At 40.7% G+C, this 14443-nt stretch overlaps 1 protein-coding gene across 4 annotated transcripts in view; it reads right to left on the bottom strand.

Annotated features, from left to right (window-relative positions):
• The window catches only part of eml5 (EMAP like 5), a 39110-nt gene that overhangs the window by 3136 nt on the left and 21531 nt on the right, over positions 1 to 14443 (bottom strand). For 2 of the 4 annotated variants that reach the window (XM_051396333.1, XM_051396334.1), the window contains 24 exons: positions 12822 to 12922; positions 12515 to 12708; positions 11970 to 12081; positions 11766 to 11893; positions 9923 to 10064; positions 9683 to 9835; positions 8670 to 8801; positions 8454 to 8542; positions 7000 to 7176; positions 6652 to 6853; positions 6441 to 6567; positions 6138 to 6152; positions 5212 to 5220; positions 4025 to 4103; positions 3618 to 3747; positions 3376 to 3474; positions 2898 to 2918; positions 2300 to 2473; positions 1989 to 2197; positions 1599 to 1756; positions 1273 to 1387; positions 989 to 1177; positions 577 to 749; positions 47 to 209 (listed from right to left, as the gene is read on the bottom strand). In XM_051396333.1, coding sequence (XP_051252293.1) covers positions 47 to 209; positions 577 to 749; positions 989 to 1177; positions 1273 to 1387; positions 1599 to 1756; positions 1989 to 2197; positions 2300 to 2473; positions 2898 to 2918; positions 3376 to 3474; positions 3618 to 3747; positions 4025 to 4103; positions 5212 to 5220; positions 6138 to 6152; positions 6441 to 6567; positions 6652 to 6853; positions 7000 to 7176; positions 8454 to 8542; positions 8670 to 8801; positions 9683 to 9835; positions 9923 to 10064; positions 11766 to 11893; positions 11970 to 12081; positions 12515 to 12708; positions 12822 to 12922 — 3091 coding nt within the window. Of the gene's footprint in view, positions 1 to 46; positions 210 to 576; positions 750 to 988; positions 1178 to 1272; positions 1388 to 1596; positions 1757 to 1988; positions 2198 to 2299; positions 2474 to 2897; positions 2919 to 3375; positions 3475 to 3617; positions 3748 to 4024; positions 4104 to 5211; positions 5221 to 6137; positions 6153 to 6440; positions 6568 to 6651; positions 6854 to 6999; positions 7177 to 8453; positions 8543 to 8669; positions 8802 to 9682; positions 9836 to 9922; positions 10065 to 11765; positions 11894 to 11969; positions 12082 to 12514; positions 12709 to 12821; positions 12923 to 14443 lie in introns of those variants that run through there. The other 2 variants (XM_051396335.1, XM_051396336.1) reach the window with 2 other exon arrangements.

Here is a 14443-nt window from a genome sequence, read left to right as displayed (position 1 = left end):
CATGCCCTCTCACTGCTAAATTACTGAACCCTCACACAGTTTATACCTGGACGTAAGCGCTGTCAGCAGAAAAGTCCATCTGCATCACAAAGCTGGGGATGTCCCTGCAGCAGTTGATGCGGTTCAGCTGCGGACCAAGCGTCAGGTCGTAGAAGTCAACTGCACTCTCAGTAGAGCCTACGGCCAAGTAACGCGCGTTTGGACTGAACCTTTAAGAAAGACACGCACAAAAGTGTTCTGTCAGATTTATTTTGTAGTGTGTGGAGTAGCCTTGACCTATTTCAGTCTCCAAAGACAAATCTGATATGTTGAAACTGATTTTTCATTATCTTTCAGTCTAAAAATTGAAATACAAATTAATGATAATACATTAAAATTTATTTAAAATTGGGCTGATTTATGGACCCCAGCATGCTTCGTCCACAGCTTCCCTGAAGGACCCAGTTTCACAAACAGGAAATCTCTATTGTTGGAAACACACTCCAATCAAATATTTTAGATAAGGCAAGAACCTGCCATATACCACTTTCCCCCATATTTTACTGAGCCCACTTTATCATACTCTATGATCATTACCTAATATCCTGGATAGGAGAGCGCCGATCCCTTTTCTTGCCCCAGATCTTGAGCGAGTTAACTAGCAGGATGATGAACTCTCCATTCTTCATGCCGATGGCCACCATGTCTCCTTCAGGACTGTAGCTGATGGTACGCGCCGGGTGGCCCAGGTTCACCTTATTCAGCATCTTCTGTTTCCCCCACAAGGCCATGCAAGATCAGCACATACTTGTTATTAACGCAGCATGTGTGACAATCCCACGACTATTCATGTATGCAGAAATGGTAATTTTGTGACTGAGGAAAACCATGTTAATTTCCCTTGATAAAAGCTACAGTGAACATCTTGATAGAAATATTTAAGTACTGTTGAGAGAGTTAGAGATAGGTAGACTTCTGGTTTTGAGGGGTTGGAGGTAACATGGCTGACCTTCTCTGGGATGTCCCACAGACGAACAGTGCCATCCTCTGCTGCAGACAGGAACACGTCTCTGGAGGGATGTGTCCCCAAGCCCCAGATAGGTCCATCCATGTGTCCGTTCACCAAGATGTTGCACGCTGCATTCTTCTCACCAACCTCGATGATCTCTGCATTCCTGGTCCCCACGAGGATTTTACCCTGACAGAGCAGTGAGACAAATGTGTCAAAATACGGACGAGATGAGGAGAATCAGATGGATCATTTGATTGAGTGCAATATTATCTGTAACCAACCTTTCCTCTGCATACAGAGCGAACGCAGTCTATGATCTGTCCAGTTTCTAATCGAAACGCCCTGCAGCGTTTCAGCTCCTGGTCCCACAGCTTCAGAGCACCTCCCTCTTTAGACCTGTGGAGGAAAATATTAAGTGTGTTTCATCCCTCAGCTGTATATATATGTATATTTTTATACATAGAAAACTAATCATAAAATCAAACAGGTGTTTTATTACAATAATATAGGATACAAAAATCATACATACATACATACATACATACATACATAGTGTGAGCTTACTGATGTGTAATATAGTGTAGAAATGATACAGAGCAGCACTTACGGTCTTTCCTTGCCTCCGGTGACGATTAGGCCGTCTCTCAGTGTGGTGTACATGGTAAACACAGGGCCCGTATGAGCTTTAGCCACAATTCTTACTAGAATGTGTTCCTTCCACACACACACATCCCCACTTATGGTACCTGTAAATGTCAAGTTATTCTGAAAAGAAAACAAATCTGCACTAATCTAGTGGCCTAAGAGAGCAGAGCAAGCAATGCAAGAACAATTCACAGCACATTTAAGCAGTCAGACAGTTTGATGAGCTTTAAATATGAGTCAAATTATGAGGTAATTGAATATGTAACAAGCAACATTCTTAAGAATTCATAACACTGGTTAGGACCAATTAAATGTTTGAGGCTGTATATTATATGGGTTGGAAGTCACTTACAGCTCCAAATGCTACAGACAGCATGGTCTGCATCCGGGCATCCTCGATGGAACTCAGCACACCTTTTTTGCTGAGCAAAGCCCGACCAGCTAACGTCCAGAAACGCACATGTTTGATGCCCACAGACACAAAGTGTGTGTCAGAGTCCGGACGAAATTCAGCCACAAAGATCCTCTGAGTGTGACCTATCCGGCTGGCCACTTTGGCACCTGAAACACAAAGTAGAGAGCAATGAAAGATCTTTCGACTGGTAGGGCTTCATCATCCCCAGATTAAGGCCAAAGTTTAAGGTAAGATTATTTTGCTTTTACCTTCCTGCCACTTCCAGATGGTGACGGTGTGTTCAGGGTCCAGGCCCACAGACAGCAGGAGTTTTCCTGTGGCACTAAAGCTGACGGAGCAAACGCCACCAGAGTGGAAACAACGTAACACAGACAGCGTCTGCTTGGTCATGGCGTCCCACACATGGATGGAGGGAGATGTGGCTGAGGGACAGGGAAGGAAAAGAGAATTATTTGTCTAAATGTAACTGGACTTCTTTCTTTCTGGTGTCCAACTCATATCATGTGTAAACCTTTAGCCAAAGTATTGAATTCCTATTATTGAGCTTCTTTGTTTATTGGGTTTTTACAAATTCCATACTCCAATTAAAACTAAGAAGGTAGTTTAGACACATTTTTTAAAATTATATTTTCACATGATAGAATCTACAATAAATCAAAAATATTTCCAAACAAGATTCACAGAAATAACCAAGTTTTTAAATGAGGTAAATACCCCAGATATGTGGCCACTAGATGGCAGTAAAATAAAAAATATAATGAGTTGAAACCATACAGATTTTCTTTCAACAGTTAATAACACCATGTTCCCTGTTTTACCTGAAGACTTATTTTGAAGTGTCCTTACCTGACATGTCACCAGTATCACCTTAAAAAAAGGAAAATCAGATTTATTGACAGAACCAACAAATGATGTGTTACATTTTTTGTGACTTTCTGAGCAATAATGACTCTATTCTCTATTGACAAAATCTTCTACTTTCAAAATGTTATGTTAGGTAATTTAAAGAAAACTATGTACAGTATTATTCTAAAAGGTTAGGAATTTACATCACAGATCCTCTGTCATTACATTTTTGCCGGCACAGGGTTTGTTTATGTGTGTCTGTGAGAAACGCAGCATGTGTGACAATCCCACAACTATTCATATATGCAGGAATGGTAATTTTGCTAGTTAGTTGCTTTACAGTACAGATACACTCGTAGGAGGGGGGGTTGCCATCTGTCTTGTAAAGTAATCCCCCTGCAGACTGCACAACACAGGACACAGGGGGAAAGAAATGAGGCAGCTGGTGACACAGGAGGTCAACTTCTCACAAACATACCTACTTGGCCAGTTGCCACCACGTTGGGGAATTTGGGATGTTGATTGATTGTCAGGCACAGAATATCGTCACTGTGTTCTACATAGAAACTTTGGCAGGCTGTAAGAAAACACACCCAACCCACACATGTAAACACACCACACACAGATACAAAATAAAATACATACATGTTATGTTTGCTTTTCGGTTAGTTAACAGTAACACTTTCAGAGCGTTTTTCAGACTGTCCTCGGGCTACTTACAGGTCGTCAAGTTGAGCACGATGCCAACTGAGGCCGTGTGGTAGATGATGTCCGCCCCCTCGTTCAGGTAGTGCACATTATTGCGGCAGTCATTGCCACGGTAACCGAACACCAGCTCCAACACCAAGTCCTGCGGGAGAGTCAGAAAAAGACCATCAGAAAGTCAGAAAGGTCAACGCCATGACAACTAAGATGTTCAGAGCCAGCAGCCGGCTGAAGTAGCGCGTCATTATTTGATTACAGCATCATCAGAGCCCCCAGAGAGGCTGTCTGGACAGAATACGAGCATACAGCTGAAATAATCTTATTAGAAAGCAGCATTTTGAATCTTATGCTGCTCTGACAGAGACAAGACTTTTTCTGTTTACCATCTGTATATATATGTGAGGATTTGAGGTCCTTCTTACCTCAATGGGTCTCTTCTTTTTGCCAACATTGTTGGTTTGCAGCTTCTCCGGCTGTGGCAGCGCTCTGCTGACAGGAGGCCTGAAACAGACAGCTGGGATAAGAGGGCTGCTGCAGAGCTGCTTATCATGCTGATTATAATGATAATGATGATGACAATAATGATAATATTACACTGCTTACTATTCTGATGAAAAATATTCCACAAATATCTGCTCATATGTGCACACAAATAGGTGACAGAAAGGAAAAGAGTTACAATGGGATAAAATTCTTAAAAAGGCAAATGAGAAAAAGATAATTTGTTTGATAATATGTCAAGGCTTCTTGTATCACAAGTGCATCCAGAGTTTGTATAACTAGTGAAGCAATGAAACCACGTGGTCTAAATAAGGTGACTGAGTGGGAACATTTCAATAGAAAGTGAAATTACATGAATTATCCACTTAAAAAATAAAACTTTTATAGTAAATATGACATTTTCAGTCATTAAATCAGGTACATAACAGCTTTGTCTGATTCATTTTGAACAAAATGTGCCTATAATTACTAAGGCTACGTTCACACTGCAAGAATTAATGCTCAAAATTGCCCAGATCAGATTTTATTTGTTTGGCTGTTCACATTAATTTTGAAATGTAGCCCATATCAGATTCCAGTGTGAACAGATGAGGGTCTTTAAGTGACCTGCATGACAAATATCAGTCTAGAATTACATAAAAGTCATGTGAATTGGGATATTACTGTTCACACTGAGGCCACATTGCAAAAAATCAGACCTGTACCTGATTTGGATCACATATGAAAGTGGCCCGAATTAGAACTGAAAAGATCCGATTCAATGTGATTTGTCCTGTTCACACGGTCACGAAAAAATCGGAGTTGCATATGAGCAAAAAAAATCTGATTTCATTCACTTTGGCCTGCAGTCTGAACATGGCCTCAGACTTTTTTTGAGTGCATATTTAAAATATAACATGGTACTGGAAAAAAAACAACTATTAATAATGCAAAGACTGTTACCATGGCCTTCTTTTACAGTCAAGGCAGTGTGTGAAAAGAGAAACACTATCAAGTGCCTAAAAGACTGGACACCAAAAACACAACTTGCTTCATATTTAATCTGCAAATAAAAAACCTGTGAATGTGTTTTACAAAGTAATAAAAGAACCATAATTGAGTACTTTACCTTGACCCTCTTTCATGGCAGCAATAACAAAGAAAAAAAAGCAAGAATTAGAAAAAGGTTTCTCACAGCGTTCACTGCTGCCCGGCGGACACACACGAAACACAACACCTCAGCCACTGAGGACATAAAATACAAGAGTCAGCGCCATTGTGTAACCATGACAACTCGAGTCCATTTCCATGACAACTGCTGCCCAGAAGATGCTGTGTGGATGCTTGCATCATTGTCAAAAGAACAAAACAAATGTGGAAATAAATAAACCTCAAGCACCCAAAGTCTGTGACACACTTAAAGATGGATTATGACGATGGAAGATTTGATGCATGTAAGCACTGTTCACAACCAGCCATATAAACAATACTTCCTTAAAAAGGCTTTAAAAGAGGATCGCTTGTGTAATATTCCAATGTTCCTTATGTGTGAAGTTAATCCACTTTAATCATGCCATTTCCCCAGAGTCACTGACTATTAAGAACACTTCTTGTCCAACCCATTCAGATTTTGTTCAGCTGATTATTAAAGTAGACCCTAAAGTAAATTGAATTCAGGCACTAATTTAACTTTTAGGCTAATTTGTCATGCTACTCAGAACAGCAACTCATTAGCAACTGAATTAATATCCAAAACAGCATCTTTGTTTAAAACTGGTGGGTTTTTACTGAGGAAACTTTACATATGCATTTCACAGATATCATGTTTTTTTTTACTGTAAGTAAAAGATATTTAATGATAAGATCTTGAATCTTGATGTATTTCTTTTATCTTTGCTCTTTCTGATGGCAATAGGGGGACAATGTGATTCGTTCTCCCGAACATAGCCCACAGATTATAACAACATGACCTACAGTTCTCTTGGTAAATACATATATTTCAACCACTGCTTCATCCTCTGTCCAAAATCAACATACATGAACACAAGAGCTTACCTGACCACCCCTTGTCTTCAAGTAGAATTAAAGAACGAAGCAGGATAATGACAGATGGACAGCCATTAAAGGAAAGAAGAAGAGCAGAAAAGGCTGAGTTATTTCAAAAAGGCAGGGACAGGGCAGGAATTTCACGCAGGAAAAGAAAATGTTGATTGAAGAAGGCAGGTTTGGCTTCATCTTGACACAGAAGCCTTATTTTTTGTACTATGACAGGCAGAAATTGTTAGTTAAAGTTATATCCTGACTACTAGGGAGCATCCTTCTGAGCATCTGCAACATCATAGCTTCACTAAGGAATACCTTTCGTCCACAGAGGGCTCTTTCAGCTGCAAGTGGGGTTTCACACCCGTCATGGGTCGCATGTTGGTGGATAAGGCCTTGATGGTGTAGTTGATCTCGTTCTCCCTCGTCACATCACTGTCGTAACCTGGTGAAAGACAGGAATGAAACAGGGTTCGCTTTAGCAACGGAAACATTAGACAAAAAAAGGAAAAAAGGAAAGACATCTCACCTCCATCATCTTCACTCTCGATGTCCGACTCCTCGCTGTCACACTGCTTGAATTCTCGGTGGCCCTCAGGCTCATGGGCCCAGATCATGAGGCACGTGTCACCCCCTCCTACTGTCACCAAGAGGCTGTCATCATGGGTCCATCGCACATTGGTTACATGTGTGCTGTGGGCCACATAGCGTTTGAACTTTGCATACTTCCCCTGGGGGAGAGAGATGGGGGGATTAGTTTAACACTTGTGACATTAACACAAAAATTTACATAACATTTGCATAAATCTTAAACAAAAGCCTAAAGTCATGAGACGCTAAAACCAGATAATACAAAGACTTATGCTTCGTGTCTTACCTTGACAGGGTATCTGAAGAGTTTGACGTATCCTAAGTCATCTCCTGTTGCTAGCACCTTCCTGTCGTTACTAAGGCAGGCTGCGGTCACCTCGGTCACCTCATTGATCAAAGGCCAAATGCCCTCAACAGACGTTCCCAGCACACACGTCCATGTGCTCCAGTCAATCTTCTCCACCTGAACCAAGTGAGTGAAGATTTTTTTAAGTTAGAAAGCACCTTACAATAAAATAAATGAACTATAAAACAGGCAGCAAAGAAACAAACACGAGAGCAACAAAATAACAATTCAGAAATATACTCATGGACCTTCACCATGAAAAGCCTGATAGGTATTAACTACATTTTGGTATTACATTTTTAATTTCTCGAGGCAGCCAACACTAGAGTAATGTGTTTTCTGAAATTTGTCTTTATTATAAGACTGGCTGCTTCATTTTGAACCATCTGCAAGCAAGCTACAGATCCCTGGCTGAAGCAAGACTATAATGAATTACAATAATCTAGTGGTGAAGACACAAAAGCAAAGATTCATTTCCCTGCACTTTCAACAGATACAATTTGTTTACCCTAAATATCCCTTGAATGGAGAAACATAATTACAAAGTTTCTTTATATGAACAGAAAAAAAGGTTCAAGGAACAGTTTGGTTGGGATGTACGCGTGTATTTCCGAAAACTATTCCTTAAAAAAGAACTGTTGTAGGGTCTTGATCACTGTCATGGTCAATAATAAGGATCTCTGTTGTATCCAATTTTAAACTGAGAAAGCTTTGGGACCTCTAGCCTCTCATAAAGTCCCAGCAGTCCTTTTGCTGAGATCACAACGTTTAACGGGCAAGTACAGCAGAGTGTTGTTTGAATAAGAGTGAATACATTTGAGGCCCAAATGTAGCAAATAAATTGAAAATAAAATGGGGCCAAGAACAGACCATTGAGGCACTCCACAGCTCAAAACAGCAGACATGTCATCACCAACCATCACAGAGAATTGTCTATTTGATAAATGCGCTATAAACCAGCAAAGGGAAGAACCAGATAGGCCAACCCACTGTCTCAGCTGGTCAAAGTGATACACAGGAGAAGAGTGAAATGAATGGGAGGGTAAAAGGAAAGTGTCACGCAGCATGATTTGGTGAGATGAACGAGCAAATGTAGGAGAGGACATCTGAGGCTCCAGTGAAACACGACCTAGCAGCATTTATCATCTCTGACCCTTATTTTCTTAATGCTTCGCTCCACTGTGTGCCTCGCAAGGTGTCTGAATGTCACGCTGTATTAAAGGGACCCTAAACACTATCCCACTTCCAATGCCAAAATTAGAATGATACTGGTGAAAAGTGGGCCGTGTTAATGCTTCACTGCCCTTCCCCGAGCCTTCTCTGATCCCGATGGGAAAAAGTGGGCCAACAGCGCCGTAACCACGGCTGCTACTTTGCCTTCTCTTCCTGCTTACCTCCGTAGCCGGGATGGTCTGCCTCTTGCCTCGAGGGGCTTCAAAAAAAAACTGCTCTTTAGCACCTGTGTTGACTTGGAGTAGTTTTCCTGTGAATGAAAAAGCCCAGTGGGCCATGCTGCTTAACTGTTTTTTAACAGAGACATTTTGAATCCATAATTGGCAGTCATTTGTAAGGATTTACTGAGAGGATAGAATTTAAGGTAGCATGCTTACCTCTCTTGTCCCAGTCCAGATGGGTAATGTAGTTGAGGCATCCTTTGCACACCCCAACTCGTTTGCTGCTCATTACATTGTAAATATCCACAAAGGTGTCTCCTGATGCTACTGCAAGGTACTTTCCAGCACCTGAGCAAACAAAACACAGAGAGAGAAAAGTCAGTAAGTTTCATGCAAAATATTTTTTTACCAGGGATCTACCGAATTGAGGATTTTTTGTTTGAAGTGTTGTTCAGTTAGTTGGTCCACCACTTTGTTCCTGACATTTTGTAAATTTTGTTCATGTCTCCACAGGATGAATCCTACTGACTTTGGTGATCCCCTTACTTTTCCTTTTGCACCACCAGCAGGTTACGATTTGTGGTTCTGAGTGAAATACAGACATTCATGAGTTTCAAGCTTAGTGGTCTTCCTCAGGCAGCATCAGAGAGACAAGCTTGAAATGATTCCCCTACCTTTTGTGTGTGTCATTTCTGAGTGTATGGAGAAGCCTTTTCCACCATTTTTATCTATTTGTCAGGCGTTGTTTATGGCTGTAGACGCTTAGCTTTTAAAATCATGAAAAAGAGCTCTCATTGGTTATTCCTACAATAGCCAAACTAAAACCACTTTCTTGCTCAGAATTAGATTGCTGTATACTGTGACTTCTACTCTAAAATGTAGGCTCTCAGAGACTCATGGGTGTTGGGTTCTAGGATCTGTTGCATTGTGGATCAAGGTTAAGTGTCCAGGCAAAAGAGAGTTTAGTTTCTTGCTCTCGCCTTGTCCACCCCCACTGTTTCCCATTTCGCTCTTGCTGTCTCTCTTTCTGGCCCTATTACAGAAAGCCATTAATTTGGGTCAGGCCTGCAGCAATATCTCACCGACTCACGGTGGGAGGGAAATATGTATACCTGCTGAACTTCTGCACAGCATCCTACATACACTAAGATGCTCAAAAGGGCACACAGATTTTAGAGGCCTATTTACTACTCAGACCCGGTGAAGAAATGTGGAGATGAACCACAGACCTGGAGAGAATCTGATATCTGAGATGATGTCCTTGCGGTGGTGGAAGGACACCAGGTCCTCCAGGGTGTCTGCGTTCACAATGAGGAAGCTGCCGTCATTCAGGCCCACCGCCAAGGCTTTGCCATCAGGGGAAAAACAGCAGCAACGGCCGCCTGATGAGGATAATGTGTTTGTTAAAACCCCGGGACCAATGAAATTCCTGTCAGAAAATACACTCATCTGTTAGAGCGGTGACTCACCTTTTCTGAGCTTGCGTACAGCCAGCATGCAGTGGCTGGGCGATAGGTCCCATATGCGCAGGGTTTTGTCATCGCTGACAGTGGCACAAAGAGGGAGATGGGGATGAGTGGCCAAGCCCCACACTTCACCCTCCATGTGACCCTGCAGACACATACAACAGCATAATTATTTAATTTATAGTTGGTCAACTTAATTTTAGGTGACTTAGCAAAAAGGAGCCTAAAAAGGCAAAAAAGAATGAAAAAAATGTATTTAACATGAACACTGTATATCGCATGTGGACATATAAACAGCCTTATTCTATTCTATAGCCTGTTGTATATATTGTACATCTCACTGTATTTCATTGTATTGCATTTTAGTGTATTTGATTATATTTTCGTCTTTATTCTTTGTACAACATTTCCCCTGTGCCATTTGAATTTCCCCTACAGGGGATCAATAAAGGTACATCTTATTACATTGCTTCACATCTTATAGATCAGTTAAACAATACTTTAAGAGAGTGCTGCACAATAAGTGCAATATGCAAATCACAGAAGGTGCAATTTTCTGATAGAGGTGTGACAAAACAGCATTGCAATGAAGTGATGTAGTGCTGCAGAGATGCCCTGGCATACAAATCCTCTTTTCCAGAAACCGTTTTGTTTGGTACAGACCACAAAAATATTCACATCATCATGATTTAAATTTTTCCAGTGAAAATTAAATTTGTGATGCAAAAATGATCAGTCCCACACTAACTGCGAATCATAATGCAAACGCAAAATGTTGCTTTTACCATATTGGTCAAAATAAACAGCAACAACATCTGCCTAATCTTACCTTATATTTGCCTTTGATATTCAAAGGATACTTACACAGTCAGCCTGTTACTTGTGAGATAACTGAGGACAACCTTTGGTGCTCTCATCAACTGGTCCTATCCATCAAAATGTGCTTGTATATTTTAAAGCATTTGAAAAGGGCAATCAATAGCATTCACTATGTCTGCCTACAACCAGAGGAGCCTGGGAGACACTGCAGGACCACTAAATTAACAAAATCTCCCATTCAACAGCAATAAATCACCACCATTCCTAGCCAACTCCTCTGTGATTCTGCATTGCTGTGTGAAATAGACAGTAGTAATGTTATAATTACACTGAAGGGCTATGCTTGTCAGTCTGAATGTTTCAACCAAACACTGAATGTGCATCTATTACTGTTGACCATTTTCCAAAGCATGATATGCATTTCTTAGTTTAAACTGTTGTAGCCATAAAGAGTTTCAGGAAGTAGACATACACCTTAAGGCCCATCTCCAAAGATACATGGAGAGGAACATCAGTCCTCACACTTTTGACACAAAACATCCCACCAAACATCAGCTTTCTACCATCCAGACAGCCGCTGCTTTATATTCATTTAAGCGCAACACTGTAAATCACCCTGAAACGTACTCACATCAATATTTTGTCAAACTTGCATTAAAGGAAAAAGGATGCTTCAGCTTAAAAAGAAAAGAAAAAAAAGTAATGTTATGTAATTTTTAATAAGAATACCCTTGAACACACCGCCAAGGCACAAGTTTATACAGTCTTGCCACTTCATTATAAAGCAATAAAAATGACACTGACAAAACAGATGATGCAAACTGTGATGTCATTCAGTGCATCTTCAACCTTTCAGAGCTTTACTACATTGGGCCTTACAGACTCCCAGCTCATTATACTGCAGAACAACTGCAGGTAGCATTCTCATGAATACCCTGTCTGAGACCGTGAAGCTCAGGTGGAATCTGATGTGCTGGATATAATAAGATTTGTAACAGGTCCTGGCTTATTTTTATCGGTATAATACCTGGACCAGCAGAGTGATGGGGCCACTCTTGTCCACCTCCAGGATCTCGCCGTTCTTGGTCCCCACCAGGATGTGGCCATGGCCCAGAGATATGGCACGTATGGAGGGGTTGTCCTCCAAGAGCAACCCTGCAGAGTCGAGGAAATATTGCATGAAAGGATTCATCATTTAAGCTAAACAAGTATTTTAGGATGACCTTTTTACCTTTAGAGCCTGGAGCTAGTACTGCTCTCTTGATGGCGTAGGTCTTGAGGCATCTCTCAAAGGTGTCGTCCCACAGAGCAACTATACCATCCTTTCCCCCTGTCACAAATCCCTACAGGGACAATATATTGGCACATTTAATGCTGCGATGATCTCCTGCTATTTGAAGAAGTCACTACCAGAGCAAATTTAATATTACATACAACCCACTGTAATAAAAAAGGATAGTAAGACAAAAAAGAGACAGATAGAAAAATATGCTTCCAGTCTAACATTCATTATTTATTAGAATCATGAAAAAATAATTATAAAAAGTTGTCTGTGACCTAAAATAATAAGCATAACATGCAGTTTAATGTGATGAACATCATTTGATTATTTAATGGGATTTTTCATGTTAACTGCTGCTGTTTTTAACTGCTCAAACAGTGGCTATATAAACTTTTGTCCATATTGTCCAGTGCCATAGTTAAAATAAATAGATATTTCAAGATATTCAAAAATGTTCTCACTGGTCAGTGAAAGAGCCTTTTTCCCTGTGGTACCTTTTCTAGAGCGTGCACACTGAATACAGGGCCGTCATGAGCCTTGACAGTCTTCATCAGGAACATGTCCCTCCAGATGCAAATGTCCCCCGTACATGTGCCCGAAAACACCATCTCCTCTGACCAGCCGTACACAGCACACATCATAGTCTCTGTCTTCCCCATGTTCCCCTTGCGCCCAATTAGACCACCACCTGAAAGAGAAGCAGACAGTCTACTCACAGCAAGACGTGTCACAGCTAAGAAAGATTTGTGCTTATTAGAGTTTCTGCCATTCAATAAAATAAAAAAAACCCAGGGGTCTTACCAGCCTTATGCCAAAACTTCATATGTTTCACACCAGCTGTGATGAGCTTGTCAGGAAGGTAGGGATTTATTTTGACAACAAATATCTTGTCCTTGCTTCCCCTGAAAAACAATTTTTACATGGAAGTTTGTAGACAGAAAAATAACTTAATTTCATCATCATTATTATTATCATTAGTAATATTTCTATTGCTGTAGCTGTCATTATTATTTATGCTGTGCACCTCTGTGTCAACCCCCTCCCCCTCTCTATAAACCTGTCGAGGCAAGCAGCCACCCACCTAGAGCTGGGTTCTGCTCGAGGTTTCTGCCTCTTAAAAGGATATTTTTTCTTGCTAGTGTCCCCAAGTTCTTGCTCATGGTGGGAGTTGTTGGGTCTGTAAATTATTTTATAAGGAGTACAGTCTAAACCTGCTCTATATGCAAAGTGTCCTGAGATAACTTCTGGTTAGATTTAGTGCTATACAAATAAATAACACTGAATATCATCTGTATTTTTTAGAGTTGAAATGACAAGTAAACCTCAACTTGACATTTTTTAAGAATGATTTTACTATGGATGTAAGCAATAATTCAAGGGCCGAGAGCATCAAGCAGGATAAACTGAGGCTTTTCAATCATGGCAAATAAATATGCCTCACTGTGTGATTCTGTGTGTTTAGAAAATGTTTCTATATAGACATAATAAATCCATCCAAGATACAGTGTTTACATAGCCTACATAGAGTTTTTTCTCTCTTGATTCTTCCTTCTTTTTTGAAACGAAAATATTACTACTCTTTTATTCATTGTCTTTGTTTGTATGAGTTAAACCTTTTCTTTGTTGTGTATACCTGTACTGTGTTATATAGACTGTCCATTCAAGTTTAATATTTGTATTGTATGTACAAAGCACGATAACATAATCATTTAACCCTCTCATTACGCCCCTCTCCTCCCTATTTGTCTCTTCCACTTGTTTAGCCCTTCCTTGCTATATCTCTCACCTCCTCACATTCCCACCCTCATTCACAGTCTCCCGCTCACACCCACTCCTCCTCTCCCAGATGAAGACAAGACAGTGGCAGTGTACAAGCTAGGCTCTGTCAGGCCCCATTTCCCTCTGCCCGCCTCACTGCACAGCCCACCACGGTCTGGAAAGGAGATTAGTGCAGCTCCAAGCTGTCCCTGCGCTACAGTGAGAGCCTGGCACACAACACGCAGGAGAGCAACCCGCAATGCACTGCTCCAAACTAGCCAGGGGGAATTTCAATGGAGTAGATACTAAATATGAACATCAACTAGAGCAAGCAACAAAGCAAAAGCAAAGATATTTTGGGATGTGGATGTTTTCCAGTTAGATACTTCTGGATTCTGGCTTATATAATTTTACCTGCTGTGAAATTGAAAATCCTACATTACGTTCCTCTCATGCTTTGCAGCAATTCAAAATGCAGGTCTGGTAAGGTAATCCACTTGCATCGAATGTACAAGCCTGGTGTGTGTGCCTCATATCTGGTCGCATGTATCGTTTACATCCTATGTACACGGCAGTCATTTACACCATTGTCTCTGACTGTATAGGAAATCTATTTCAATCTGTCACACCTGAGTTTAGGATTATGTCGAATTGTAAAGTAAGTC

This window comes from Dicentrarchus labrax, unplaced genomic scaffold (assembly GCF_905237075.1).
Source record: "Dicentrarchus labrax unplaced genomic scaffold, dlabrax2021, whole genome shotgun sequence".
In the NCBI taxonomy this organism is placed as follows: domain Eukaryota; kingdom Metazoa; phylum Chordata; class Actinopteri; family Moronidae; genus Dicentrarchus; species Dicentrarchus labrax.
Note: the sequence above shows the minus strand (reverse complement) of the source record. Positions and strands in the feature narration are given on the sequence as shown.